The 15400-nt window shown below is 43.4% G+C and overlaps 1 protein-coding gene across 1 annotated transcript; it reads left to right on the top strand.

Moving 5' to 3' along the window:
• Positions 1-2160: 2160 nt before the first annotated feature.
• atxn2l (ataxin 2-like) lies at positions 2161-15164 on the top strand. Its single transcript, XM_083931097.1, has 23 exons — positions 2161-2279; positions 3531-3582; positions 3793-3849; positions 3937-4008; positions 4081-4264; positions 5043-5161; positions 5612-5703; positions 5877-6113; positions 6217-6521; positions 6612-6698; positions 6814-6963; positions 7946-8014; positions 8826-8887; positions 9018-9268; positions 9353-9422; positions 9595-9759; positions 9887-9950; positions 10055-10221; positions 10497-10620; positions 12684-12796; positions 13625-13807; positions 13898-14057; positions 14820-15164. Exons 1-23 carry the CDS (start codon positions 2263-2265, stop codon positions 14876-14878), a joined length of 2859 nt encoding a protein of 952 aa, XP_083787223.1. The 5' UTR covers positions 2161-2262; the 3' UTR covers positions 14879-15164.
• Positions 15165-15400: the final 236 nt, after the last annotated feature.

Raw genomic sequence — 15400 nt, 5'->3', positions numbered from 1 at the left:
ACAGGGACTCAGACCTGAACCACCATGAGGGGACGGGTCCAGACCACAGCCCTCAGGGTCACAGGGACTCAGACCTGAACCACCATGAGGGGACGGGTCCAGACCACAGCCCTCAGGGTCACAGGGACTCAGACCTGAACCACCATGAGGGGACGGGTCCAGACCACAGCCCTCAGGGTCACAGGGACTCAGACCTGAACCACCATGAGGGGACGGGTCCAGACCACAGCCCTCAGGTTCACAGGGACTCAGACCTGAACCACCATGAGGGGACGGGTCCAGACCACAGCCCTCAGGGTCACAGGGACTCAGACCTGAACCACCATGAGGGGACGGGTCCAGACCACAGCCCTCAGGGTCACAGGGACTCAGACCTGAACCACCATGAGGGGACGGGTCCTGGAGAGAGAAATTAAAGGTAAAGAAACATTTAAAGAGGTTTAAAGTGACGATAAATGACAGAATAAAGTCATAAAAGTCATATTTCTGTTGTGTTACCGGGAAAATGATTCATAAGCTTTTATTTTGGAGGAATAAACAAAATAAAACATTTTTAACAACAACAAAGCGCCCGTTCGAGTCCAACCTCCCTGAAGCATCAGTGGAAATAAATAATAAACATAAAAATAATCAAAAACGAGAGTTCACTTTGTTTCTCCGACCGAATTTTGATTTATTCGAGCAAATAATTCCATAAATTCACCAAAATGCTGTCGTTTGAATGTTAATATTTCAGTTATTGTGACTTAATATTAAATTATCATTATTAAAATACTTTAAAATGATTAAAATGTTCATCTTTACCTGTATTTATGAGTCTTTGCTCATGTTCAGCAGCAGTTTCCTCACATGACCTTTGAAGACCCGCCCTCACACGAATGATTGACATCGGACCGAACCAATAGTTGTAAAGGTCAGAAATGATTGACAGGTTATTGTCCAATCAGGGCTCAGATTAAAGCAGTGGGCGGGGTTTATCCACAGAGCGCTCGGTACAGTCACCGGCTCGTCCCGGTTCGCTCACGTGCGGAGACGCGTTCACACAGAGCTCTTTAATACCGGGTAATAACAAAGATGCGTTTGGGATTAAAGTCAATATGTTTGTTTATTTCAAAACTATAAAGGAAGAAGCATTAAACACATAAATACACGGTCAATAAATAGAGCAATAAATGAATACATACATAATAATAATATAATACATAAATGAATAAATACATGTGTAAATAAATATAATAATAAATAAATGCAGAAATAAATATAATGATAAATTAATAAATAGATGCAGAAATAAATGTGTAATTAAATAGATTAGTAAACAAATGAACACATAAATAAAATAATAATATATAAATTAAATACATTTATAAATAAATATAATAAAAAATGAAAGAATAGAAAAATAAAATAAGAAAAACATAAATGCAAGAATACATGAGTAAATGTATAAATAAATGCAGAAATGTCTACATGAATACAATATATTCCTGCATTTATTTATGTATTTCTTTATTTATGTATTTCTTTACTTATTTATTTTTGTATTTTTTATGTGATTTTGTATTTCTTCAGTTACGTAATTTGTGTATTTTTTTATTCATGTATTTTTGTTTTTCTTTATTTTTGTAATTATTCCTGCATTTAATTATGTATTTATGTATCTCTTCATTTGTGTATTTCTGTATTTCTTTAGTTATGTATTTCTTTACTCATGCATTTCTTTATTTGTGTGCTTTTTTATTTATTTGTGTATTTTGTCTTTCTTTATTTTTGTATTTATTTGTGTATTTTGTCTTTCTTTATTTTCTGTATTTATTTATTTGTGTATTTTTGTATTTATTTTTTCATGTATTTTTTATCCATTTACTCGTGAATTTTTGTATTTATTCGTTTATGTGTGTATATATTTATTTGTGTATTTATTATTATTATTATTTTGTTTATCTGCATTTATTAATATTTTCTTTATGGTCACGTTCACCCCCCTTCCCTCCTCCCCCCTCTAACCCCGCCCACTGGACCGCCCCTCGCGCTGTCACGTGACCAGCAGGGCCCGCTCTGGACCAATCCCACGCGCCGGTGACCGTGTTTTGTTGTCCCTCCGCTGTGTGTGTTTGTGCGCGTGCGTGTGTGTGTGTGCGTGCGCGAGTGTGTGTGTATGTGTGTGTGAGAGAGTGTGTGAGAGAGAGTGTGTGTGTGTGGCCTGTCAAACGGTCAAACCGGGACACTTCTCACCGGCTCGTCGGCAGCGGGACGACAGTGATGCTCATGACTAAAAAGTACCGTTTAAACTCTCGATCATCCGCCATTTTGCGTCGTTTCTTCTTCTCTTGTTTTCCCGCCGTTCCTTTGTGTCTCCGTCCGTTAAACTCGACGTCAGCGCCGAAGCTAGCCGCGTTAGCCGCCTGAGCTAACCGCCTCCGAACAACAACAACAGCGTTAGCAGCATTAGCATTAGCAGCGTTTATGTTTATGACTTTATTATCTGTAACATAAAAACTGTTTTTATTGTAATAAGTGTTTTAATGCGCGGGTGTGTGTCCGTGTTTAAGGCTGCGGGGTTTTATTGTTCTCTGAGGAGGAGCGCTCGGTTTGGATTAGCTGTTAGCTGACGTTAGTGTTATTGTTTATTTTTATTATTAATTATTTCTGCTCACAGCGGCAGAAACAGTGCTTTATTATTATTATACACACTATTATTAATATTATTATTATTGTATTACTATGACCTGGTTTCTGGATTTGGAAAGCTGGATTATTCAACATGATTATTTTATTATTGTGTTATTTTATTATTATTAATATTACTTTTATTATATGTTGTTATTTTATTATTATTACTATTATATATTCTATTATTGTGTTATTATATCTTAGTTATTATTATAATTGTTTTTATTGTTATTTTATCTTTATTATTAATAATATCATGATTTATTATTGTGTTATTTTGTCTTTATAATTATAATTATTTATTATTATTGTCATAATTGCTTATTCTTGTTTTATTTATATTTTAATTATTATTCTATCATTTAGTTGTATTGTGTTGTATCTTTTTTATAATTTATTTTTGTGTTTTATTATTATTTTAACAATGATTTATTATTATGTTATTTTATCGTTATTAATTTTATTATAACTATTATTTGAAGTATTTATTGGTGTTCGTTTATTATTAATATTATTATCATGATTTATTATTGTGTTGAGTTTAGTTTTTTATTATTACAATTATTTATTGTGTTATTTTATTGTATGGGTATTATTATTGATTTATTATTGTTTTATTATTATTACAATGATTTAGTATTGTGTTATTATTGATGTTATTATCATGATTTATTATTGTGTTTTTTATCTTTACTATTAATATTATTACTCAACCTACTGAAAACTACTAAACAAGTAAAAATATTAATAATAAATAAATGAGAGCAGAAATGCTGTAGACAACAATAATCTTAATGACCTCATCTGTAACAGAATAGTTTATAATATTAATATTTTGTGTCATATTTATTCTTCAGGACCAGAAACACAATGAAACCACCGGCTCAGTCTCCTCCTGTCAGCAGCGTCGTGAGTACTGACACCTCTGTGTTTATGAAAACAACACTGTTATTATTAATATTTTATTAATTATCAGAGAAGATTTAGTTATTTTTATTCGTCCACAAAGGGGAAATGTCTGTCTAACAGCTGCAGAGTGGAGATTTGCTAATTTTAAAACCTCTGCAACTGCATCTGCAACATCATTCTCTAAGTATTTCTGCGCCGTGTCTCCTGCAGGTGTTCGAAGGCGTCTACAACAACGCCAGGATGCTTCATTTCCTCACAGCCGTCGTGGTGAGTGACGCTCGTCCGTCTGAAGTAGGAGACTTTTATTCTGTTATTTAAAAGCATCAGGTACAAACGTGCTTTTGCTGCTTTCAGGGCTCCACCTGCGACGTGAGAGTGAAGAACGGCGCCGCATACGAAGGAATCTTCAAAACTTTAAGCTCACAGGTAAAAACCAAACCAAGCTTTCTCTGAATCCTTCACTGACGCCAAACTGACGAGCTCTTCTTCTGTGGTCAGTGTGAGCTGGCTGTGGATGCTGTGCACCAGCAGAGCGACGGAGGAGGAGGAGGAGGTGATGAAGGAGGAGGCAGCCGCTCCTCTCCTCCAAAGATCGAAGACATCACCGACACCATGATCTTCAGCCCCGCCGACCTGGTGACCATGACCTGCCGCGACGTCGACTTAAACTTCGCTGTCAGAGGTGAATTTTAACCACAGTGTTTGATTTGAGGAACTAGGGACGCATGCTTTAGGGTCCTTGTCCCCCCCTCCAGGCCCGTTTGTACTCACACTACCTGGGCCTCGGAGAATGCTTCTTGCTGCCTATACGTCATCACGCCGTAACACGTCACACGCATTGATGACGTCATGGCGATGCGTGGCTTTGTTTCCAGATCTTTCCGTAGACCTCAGAGTTTTTGTGCGTCTTGTCGACTGTTTTTGAATCTTTTCATCGACCAAATCTGCAGTAAACACTCCACCTCCGCATCACACCAACGTGAACCTTTCACCGCCATTGTTTGAAATGTCCGCGCATGGTCCCTCCTTCTTTTTTCTACGTCCCAACAGGCGCACAGGAAATGACCTCAGAACCGCCGTAGGCCTCGTGCTCGTACACGTGCGCACGCTCGTGCTCGTACACGTGCAAACGTGCTTTACTAAAGCCCACCTCTCCCAAACGGGCCGTGGACGGCAAGCGTGCCGCTCCTAGACGTGGTACGGTTGCACTCACACTGGTCAAAGGAACCAGACTTTAGCTGTGTGAGGAGGTTGTTATTATTATTATTATTAAGTTAAAGAGAAAACCGATCATTCTCCCTGTTGACACGTTTGATTTCCTGCGTCCAGTTTTTGTTGCAGCCGACTGAACGTAAACAAACTGACGCGAAGATTTAAGTTGTTTTTATGTGTCTGACTGTCTGTCTGTCCCTGTTTGCGTGTGTTTGTGCGTGTGCGTGTGCGCGTGTGTGTGTGTATAGACACGTTCACCGACACGTCCATCAGCTCGACGCGGGTGAACGGGGAACACCGGGAGAAAGTCCTGCAGAGGTGGGACGGGAACGGCAACGGAGAAAACTTCGAACTGGAGACAGACGCAGTGAGGGAACACAGACAAACACACACACACACACACACAGAGACACAAACACACACACACACACACACACACACACACGTCATAAGCGTATCTAATCTTGTTACCTGTTCATTTAACAGGACGTCAGTGAGTTTTTGTTCAGAGGGAAAATAAAAATACGTATGGAAGTAGATAAAATTATGAAAATAGAAGAGAATAATTATAAACATTTCATTTATTTTCACATTCACTTTTTCATTTGTTTGTATAGAAATATATATATATATTTCTATATTTTTCTGCATATAAATAAGTAGTTTTTCTGTATATTTATTTATGTTTCTATAACGTAATTTATTTGTTTTTATCATTTATTTCCCCGCGGCCTCCGTATGAATCTGCCCGTTACGTTCAGACTTCAGCTTCATCGTTCTCATTTCTGTTTTATTAATATTGTATTTGTTGTTTCAGACGAACGGCTGGGACGCCAACGAGATGTTCAAGTTTAACGAGGAGACGTACGGCGTCAAGTCCACGTACGACTCCAGCCTCTCCATGTACACGTGAGTCACAGGCGCGGCACCGCCACGCCAATAAAAAAAGAAGTACATTGTAGCCCCGTGCTGCGTTTTACAACGACATTAAAAATGTGGAATTATTAAAATAAATTAACATAAAAGCAATTAGGGGAAAATAAAAATAATAAAACTATCTGCTGTGTGCGTGTATTTCCCAGCATGCCTTTGGAGAAGGGGAACTCTGAGGTCTTCCGTCAGCGTGAAGCTCGAGCCGCTCGGTTAGCCAACGAGATCGAGGGCAGTCTGCAGTACCGCCGGCGTGTGTCTCTGGAGAACGACGAGGGCCGCAGCGAGGAGGACAAGTACAGCTCCGTGGTGCGGGAGAGGGAGGAGCGGGCGAGCCCCGGCTCCACCGCCCCGGCCAACGCCACCTCCAGCGCCAACGCCACCTCCAGGTGAGACGCTCCAGACGCTGTGATCTCTCCGTGCAGAATAAATTGGATGTGTTCAGTTTCCCAGAATGCCTCTCACCAGCTGTGTCCTCCTCCGGTTTCCCAGGGAAGGTAAATACATCCCTCTGCCGCAGCGCGCTCGGGAGATCGGCCTGTCCGGCAGGATGGGCGGAGCCTCCGGCCGAAGCTCCGCCCCTTCCTCCTCCAGACACCCGCCGCCCGGCTCCTCTTCCCCCAAACCTCCGTCTGACCGGAGCAGCCCGCTGTCCGTCAGAACGGCCTTCTCTCCTCACCAGTCCCAGAGCAGCCCGCCGGGCGCCAGCAGCCCTCCCTGCACCAATCACGTCCTCCCGCACTCCCTCCCGCCCCCTCAGGCGCCGGCCGACCCGCCGCGCTCGTCTGTTAACGGAGGTACGACCCCGGGAATTCATTTATTTTATATATATACATATATATAATTATTAATATAATAATAAGTGTTTTTCTCTCTTTCTGTCCCAGTTTCATCCAGAACTTCCCCCAAAACCCAGAGACTTCAGAGCGGCAGGAACCTGCGGACCCCGAACTCCCAGACCTCCCCTGCTGCAGGTCTGTGTCATACACGCACACACACAGACACACACACACACACACGCACACACACAGTCACACACGCACGCACACACACAGATTCTCAGTTCTCTCTCTCTCTTCCCTTCTTCAGTCTCTCGTCCTCTAAAACCAGACGCTCCTCCCCAGGACGTCCCGCTGGTCGGCCCCGTCTTCTTGGACTCCTCCTCCTCCTCCTCTGCCGTCACCATGGCAACCACCAACGCCAAGCCCTCGGGCCCCACGCCGTTGTTCCCTGTCGATGGTGAGACCTTTGTTTTATGAAATACGTCGGTTTTTACAGTTTCAAACAGGAGCTGGAAATCCTCAAACACTTGGATTTGGTTTATATTTTTATTTATTTTTACAGTTATTTTGTATTTAATTTTTATTTATTTTATATTTATTTTGTATTACATTTTTATTTATTTTGTATTTATTTTTACCATTTATTCATTTTTTTAAATGTATGTTTGCATTTAAATATTCATGTATTATTTCCTTTTAATTAAAATACAAATAAATAAATAAAAGGGGAAATAATGTAGTTGTAAAAGTTTTATTTATTTTCCTATTTAATTTTCTCTCATTTGTTTATTTAAAATTTAAAATTAAAGGGAAAGTAAAAAATTAAAATAATAGATTTAGAAATTGTTTTTTGTTTGTTTTATTGTTTAAATGCCTTTTTTTCAAATGAATAAATGCGTTTATATATTTATGCGTAGTTTACTTTAAAGTACAAATAAAAATATAAATAAAAGGGAAAATTACATCGTGGTAAAATTTGTGGTTTTATTTAATTTCCTATTTCATTTTCTCTTTTATTTGTTTATTTTTAAATTAAAAAAAGTGAAGAAAGTAAAAAATCAACTTATAAATATATAAATTGGGTTTTTTTCATTTATATTTGAAAGTGAAAACAACATTTAGTGACATTTTCTCCTGAAAAATCACGCTTTCTGATTCTCAGATGATCAAAATAGTTCCTTCTGTAGAAAAGTCGAAACACCAAACATCATGTTGTTGTTGTTGTTGTTGTTGTTTAAAGGACAAAAACATCTGATTTACTGTGACGAACAAGTGAAACAATAACTTTATGAACACTGATGATTGTTCTGGAAACAAATGTGGAGCTGGAAAAGACCGGAAACGCACCTGGAAATGCTTAAAAAGTGCTTGAGTTGACTTTTGTTAAAGCTGCAGGAACCCGGTATTTAGTAGCTGAGCGTGTCTTTGTCGTCCAACAGTGAACGAGATCCTGAACGCAGCAGCTGCAGAGAGAAGCGACGCTGCGTCTGAAGGAAGGAGCAGCAAAGGTACGAGAGGTTTCCCCCCTCCAGGCCCGTTTGTCCTCACACTACCTGGGCCTCGGAGAATGCTTCTTGCTGCCTATACGTCATCACGCCGTAACACGTCACACGCATTGATGACGTCATGGCGATGCGTGGCTTTGTTTCCAGATCTTTCCGTAGACCTCGGAGTTTTTGTGCGTCTTGTCGACTGTTTTTGAATCTTTTCATCGACCAAATCTGCAGTAAACACTCCACCTCCGCATCACACCAACGTGAACCTTTCACCGCCATTGTTTGAAATGTCCGCGCATGGTCCCTCCTTCTTTTTTCTACGTCCCAACAGGCGCACAGGAAATGACCTCAGAACCACCGTAGGCCTCGTGCTCGTACACGTGCGCACGCTCGTGCTCGTACACGTGCAAACGTGCTTTACTAAAGCCCACCTCTCCCAAACGGGCCGTGGACGGCAAGCGTGCCGCTCCTAGACGTGGTACGGTTGCACTCACACTGGTCAAAGGAACCAGACTTTAGCCTTGACACGTGCTGGGGCACGGCACGGAGGCACAGTGGGAGGGCGCCCTTACACTCTGGAGGAGTTTTTTAAGCCCCAAAAACGCAGTCGCCGTGGAAACAAAAGGCAAATCTGATTGTATTTTGTCGTTTTCTCCCGTGAGCGTCGTCGTGTCTGAACACTGATGTAACCTCTCTCTCTCTCTCTCTCTCTCTCTCTCTCTCTCTCTCTCTCTCTCTCTCTCTCTCTCTCTCTCTCTCTCTCTCTCTCTCTCTCTCTCTCTCTCTCTCTCTCTCTCCCTCTCTCCCTCTCTCTCTCTCTCAGTTCCCACGGTGCAGCAGAGATCTCAGCTGGAGGAGCTCCGCAAGTTCGGCAAAGAGTTCAGGGTGAGAATGAAGTGTTTCACCTGTATGACACAGTGTGTGTTGGTAATAAAGAGTGTGTGTGTGTGTGTGTGTGTGTGTGTGTGTGTGTGTGTGTTGGTAATAAAGAGTGTGTGTTCCTGTGTTTTCTCAGCTGCAGCCCACCTCGTCTCCGTCGGCGAGCTCGTCCTCTTCAGACGCCCCTCACAGCTCCTCCTCTCCTGACTCCTCCTCCTCTTCCTCCTCGCTGCCTAAACCCGTCTCCTCCTCTGACCTGCAGCCGAGCGCAGAGGCCGCCGCGGGCCCCGCCGGACCAGAGGGCCCGCAGCCCGGCCCGGCGGTCCCCGGCAGCGGCGAGGACGGCGGTCCGGACAGCGGCGAGCGCCCGGAGGCTGCAGCGACCACGTGAGTGACTCCTGTGACTGAGTCTTAGACACTAAAAACTTCTTTCACTAAAAATCTTTTCTGCTTTTGTTTTTTTTTTTGCAGACAAGTGAAAAACTCTACGTTGAATCCAAACGCAAAAGAATTTCTTCCCATAAAAGTGAACGTGGTGCCGGTGAGTGTGTGTGTGTGTGTGTGTGTGTGTGTGATATGTGTGTGATATGTGTGTGTGTGAGTGTGTGCGTGTGCGTGTGTGTGTGTGTGTGAGTGATGTGTGTGTTGGCGTCGGTTTGTGTCGTCTGCGTAACCATGGTAACCCATGTTGTTGTCTGCTGTGATCCGAGCAGAAGCCCGCTCCGACCCCGACCCCCCCTCGTCCCACGCCCCCCAGCCCCTCCCTGGTCCTGGGTCCCCCGGGTCAGCCAGGAGGGGGAGGAGCCATCTACGGCAACCCACCGGGGCACTACCTGTCCTACATGTCCCCCCTCCACATCCAGGGGCACCAGATCCAGGTGTGACGCCTTATTATGGATTATTATATCTGTTATTAACGTATCATTATAGCTGTTATATAATTATATCTGTTATATTATTAATATATTAATAAATCAGCCTCATGTGGCCCCGTGTCGTCCTCAGGCTCCTCAGATGTATCAGTACGCCATGTCCACCGTGAATCAGGGGAAATACCCCCGAGCCAAAGGTAAACACTCTTATAATTAATGTTTATTTACTCTTTATTTACTCTTTATTTACTCTTATTAGTAATGTTTATTTACTGTGTATGTGTGTGTTGTGCTGTTTCAGGCCCGGTGGTGGGACAGCGTCCGGAGCACCACCCCTCCTCCGCCTCCCCCATGATCTCAGCCGCGGCCTCGGCTGCAGGACCCCCTCTGGTGGCTTCGCCGTACCCCCAGTCCTACCTGCAGTACGGCCAGGTGCTGCAGGCCCTGCCCCCTCACTACCACGGACAGGTACGGAGCATGTGTATTGGAGCGACTGTGGCTCAGTGGAAGAGTGGGAAAACCGTGCTGCTCCTAGACGTGGTACGGTTGCACTCACACTGGTCAAAGGAACCAGACTTTAGCCGTGGAATGTGCTGGGGCACGGGACGGAGGAACAGTGGGAGGGCGCCCTCAGGGTACTTCGTTGCATTCGTCTGTTAGGAGTAAATGACCTGAAGCACAAAGTTCGTCGTTAACTAAGTTGTGAGTAGCTGATGAAATCTTTGACTCTGTTTTTTCTGCAGCCAGTTTACTCGATGCTGCAGGGGGGAGCGAGGATGCTGACGTCCGGGGCTCCTCCTCAGCAGATGGGCGCTCCTGGGCCCCAGTACCCCGGCCAGGGTGAGGGGCCACAACAGGCCATGTATGGTAAGAAGAATTCTGTTTTTAACCAATGACAGGAAGTCTGTGGATGTTCTCACGTGTTCAGGTCCTCGTTATCCTCAGAGCAACTGGGCTTGGTTCTTTGTCTAGGACAGGGGTGGGCAGTTCTGGTCCTGCAGAGCCACTGTCCTGCATGTTTTAGGTTCCTCCCTACCCTAACACACCTGAGTCTGACAATGATCACACTGTGACGAGCATCAGCTGCGTGATAACGAGCAGATCAATAGACTTAAGTGTGTTAGAGCAGAGAGAAACTAATACATGCAGGACAGTGACCCTGGTCTAGGAAGATGTTTCACCTCTCATCCAAGAGGCTTCATCAGTTCATGTACGCATCTGACCAGGACCAGGACCAGGACCAGGACCAGGACCAGGACCAACTAGCTGGTGTGGAGATCCAGGTATTTAACCTCTCACAAGGCCGATGATGTCACTGAAACCCTTTGTGCTCCAAGTGCCAACGACCGTCGTTAGAGTGACAGTCATTGGTGGAATTAGGTCTGGACTTCATTAGTGCTCTATTTAGTCTTAACGACAGTCGTTGGAGTCACAGGAGGACGTTTGTGAACAGTTGTAAAAGTAGAGAAACCATGGCTAACCAGAGGAGGAGGTCTGAGACACCAGGACCAGGACCAGGCTGGAACTGGACCATGGCTAACCAGAGGAGGAGGTCTGAGACTCCACTTCTCTCCAGTTTACAATGCTGCCCTTTCATCCCTTCATCCAACAATCCAACCTCAAAGAACAACTGTTCACAAACGTCCTCCTGTGACTCCAACGACTGTGGTTCACACTCAATAGAGCACTAACCAAGTCTAGACCTACTTCCACCAACCACTGGACCAGGACCAGGCTGGGACTGGACCAGCACTAACCAAGTCCAGACCAACTTCCACCAACGACTGTCACTCTAACGATGGTCGTTGGCACTTGGAGCACAAAGGGTTCCAGTGACATCATCGGCCTGTGAGAGGTTAAATACCTGGATCTCACACCAGTTAGTTGGATTCACATTGAAGCCGCTCATATGTGTTGGGATAAAATGGATTTAGCTCCTAAACTGTTACTGATGGGTAAAAACGTGTCTGAGGGAGGTGAAATTCAGTCCTGAGTGGAGGGGGAGAGTAAGTGAGTGAGTCTTAATGAGTTGTGGGTTCAGATCTCTGAGAGGAAAAGACACGATAAGAAATGTGGCCGGTGCTTTGAGTTCTTATCTGCTTCAACGGAAACAAACACGATTCAGCTGCAGGACTTTAAGACGAATGCACCAAGACTTTTAGAGCCTCTGAGCATGATGCTAAATAATGCTTTTAGAAAAGCTTGGACGCTGCTGGGTCACTTTAATACCCACATTTCCCCCGCTACACATTTGAAACTGAGCTCATTGTTCCAGGGCGCCCTCCCACTGTGCCTCCGTCCCGTGCCCCGTGCTTTAGGGTCCTTGTCCCCCCCTCCAGGCCCGTTTGTACTCACACTACCTGGGCCTCGGAGAATGCTTCTTGCTGCCTATACGTCATCAGGCCGTAACACGTCACACGCATTGATGACGTCATGGCGATGCGTGGCTTTGTTTCCAGATCTTTCCGTAGACCTCGGAGTTTTTGTGCGTCTTGTCGACTGTTTTTGAATCTTTTCATCGACCAAATCTGCAGTAAACACTCCACCTCCGCATCACACCAACGTGAACCTTTCACCGCCATTGTTTGAAATGTCCGCGCATGGTCCCTCCTTCTTTTTTCTACGTCCCAACAGGCGCACAGGAAATGACCTCAGAACCGCCGTAGGCCTCGTGCTCGTACACGTGCGCACGCTCGTGCTCGTACACGTGCGCAGGCTCGTGCTCGTACACGTGCAAACGTGCTTTACTAAAGCCCACCTCTCCCAAACGGGCCGTGGACGGCAAGCGTGCCGCTCCTAGACGTGGTACGGTTGCACTCACACTGGTCAAAGGAACCAGACTTTAGCCGTGACACGTGCTGGGGCACGGCACGGAGGAACAGTGGGAGGGCGCCCTAAATGAAGCCTTTTGTTTGGTGTTTCTCTCTCAGCTCAGTCGTTCTCGCACCACTCGGGCTCCATGCATCATCCTCAGCCCTCCAGCACTCCCACTGGGAACCAGCCGCCCCCCCAGCACACAGCTCCCAGTCCGGGACACACTCAGGTAAACAGGCCTCTTAAACGGTCGGCAGTCGTTTGCCGTAAACGGGCTGATGTATGAAACCTATGATGTTAAAGATTAGATCATAGTTTGTTATATTTTGTGTGATTCTGTCAAAAGACTAAAAAATATGAATATCACGAAATTGTCCTGCTACATAATTATTATTAATGATATAAAAACATGTGAAAATAATTTCTAACTTTTTATAAAATAAAGAAAAGTGAAAAATTATTAATATATTGTAAATAAAAATGATGGAATTAATTTATATATTTTATAAAATAAAGAAAAGTGTTTATAATATATAATGAATTATTAATATATTATAAATTATGAATATATTATACATTTTAATACATTATAAAGCATTAATACATATATTATAAATTAAAATTATGAACTTAATTTATATTATATTTATTATTTCATCTATAATTTTTTTTTATTTATTTATTATTTTATTTATGAACTATTTTTATTTATTATTTATTTATGATTTATTTTTATTTATTTATGATTTATTTTTATTTATTATTTTATTTATGATTTATTTTTATTTATTTATTATTTTATTTATTTATTATTTATTTATATTTATTTATTATTTTATTTATGACAATCCTCTGAAGTCAGGAAAAGTGAGTCTGTAATTTATCAGATAAATAATAAATAATATAATATAAGAAAGTGACGTCTGAGGAAAAACAAATCCTGAAGTGAACTTCCTGTGGTTTCCTCCATGTCTGCTGTTTAATCTCCTCTCATCCGTCTGGTTTCTCCTCTCATCCGTCTGGTTTCTCCTCTCCTCCGTCTGGTTTCTCCTCCCAGTCGAGTCAGACCGGCCCTCAGCCTCAGTCCATGTTCCACTCTGGAGGTCTGTCGGCTCCCACGCCTCCTAACCTGCAGCCGGGCCACAGCTCCCCCCAGACGCCCTACACCATGCAGGGCTACGGCCTCCCGGCCCACCAGCCTCTGCCCCACGGCTTCCCCTCCATCGGCCAGCTCACACAGGTCAGTGTCCACGCCAGAGAGACGGCGAAGAGGGCGGGGGGCGTCACCCGGCTCTTCTAACGTCCTCCTCGCTTTGTTTGTCCTCTGCAGGCGCACGTGGCAGGAAGTCTGTCAGGACCGCACCACTCGGCGGGACACGGCCTGCCGCCCGTCATGCTGCACTACGTCTCCCAGCAAGGCGGCGGCTCCAACCCCCAACACGCCCCCCAGCAGGGGGCGCCGCAACACTTCTACATCGGACACCCGCAAGGTACAGCACGCCGCCGGACACGCACGACTCTGGAACCGCAACGATTACAGGAAATGACTTTAACATCACTTTAGAATACTATATTTTCACTTACTTTGAGTTTTTTAGACACTTTATTTTGACTTTTCTTGACTTTTGTCAACAAACTTTTCTATGACTGATTTTTAGACTTATTATATTTTGACATTTTTAGACTTTTTCGACATTCTACGACTTTTTTGGGGCTCATTTTTTGGAAACACTATCCTGCTGTTCAGTCGTGACTTAAAGCCCTTTCAAAATAAGATTTCCTGCTCCGAGCCTCGTGTTTCTCCTCAGTGTCGTGTTCCCCATTGTCTGAACAGATCTGAGTTTGCAAACAAAAGTTTTGAATTTGGAAACAAAAGTTTTGAATTTGCAAACAAAAAACTGGAAATTTTAAACTCAAGTTTTGAATTTTTAAACAATTTTTGGAATTTTAAACAAAAAGTTTGGAATTTTAAACAAAACTTTGGGATTTAGAAACAGGAAAAAAATTTGAATTTGCACTTTTCTATGACTTTTTTTAAAAGAAATAATGCCGTGACTGCTTTAGACAGACCATAATATTATAGTTTGACTTATTTGGGTTATTTTTTGGACAAACATATGAATTTTATTGGCACCGTCAGTTTTTAACATTCTCTCTCACATTATGTTGAAAACTGACGGAGCCACAAATGGTTTAATTCCTTTGTGAAAACGAGCTTTAACTCTGTTACTGTGGTTGGTTTTGTTTGGCAGCTCTTCAGGTCCAGGCGCACCCCTCCCAGCAGCTGTCGTTCCACCCCTCTGCAAACTGAACCCCCCCTTCGTCACGTCTGGATTCAGGAGTGAGGAAGACGAGCGTCACGGTGCGAAGAACACGTCCCAAACAACTCGTAACATTCCCTCCCGCCTCCTGACGTCACATTAACACGCGCTCATTTTTACCCACATCCCCTTTTTGACGTTTCTGGACTTTAAAGAGTGTTTTCACCCGGAGCCGGACTGAAGACGATCACTGGTGGAAACCTTTAGACTGACGTTAGCGTAAACCCCCGCCCCACCTCCTCGATCCTTTTACAGACGAAACCAGTTCATTATTAATAAAACAACTGAAAAAAACGATTGTTTGTCCGTCTGTTGAACACAAAGAAATGTTCATTATGTCCAATTAAAGAAAGATAAGCTGCGTAGAGTTTAAAGTTTTACGGTTTATTTGAGTTGTAGTTGATTAAAAACACATTTCTAGTTCACGCAGGTGGATAAACGAGATTCAGAGACAACAGTAACCATGGCAACAACATAAATACACTGGAAAACAAACATATGAATTAAGACGT

This window comes from Echiichthys vipera, assembly GCF_963691815.1.
Source record: "Echiichthys vipera genome assembly, chromosome: 17".
Classification (NCBI taxonomy): domain Eukaryota; kingdom Metazoa; phylum Chordata; class Actinopteri; order Perciformes; family Trachinidae; genus Echiichthys; species Echiichthys vipera.
Note: the sequence above shows the minus strand (reverse complement) of the source record. Positions and strands in the feature narration are given on the sequence as shown.

Excerpts from the sequence above, each read along its gene's own strand:
- atxn2l (XM_083931097.1), top strand. Across the intron at positions 4,265-5,042 it reads CTTAAACTTCGCTGTCAGAG|ACACGTTCACCGACACGTCC; the intron begins GTGAATTTTAAC and ends GTGTGTGTATAG. Across the intron at positions 6,699-6,813 it reads CCAGACCTCCCCTGCTGCAG|TCTCTCGTCCTCTAAAACCA; the intron begins GTCTGTGTCATA and ends TCCCTTCTTCAG.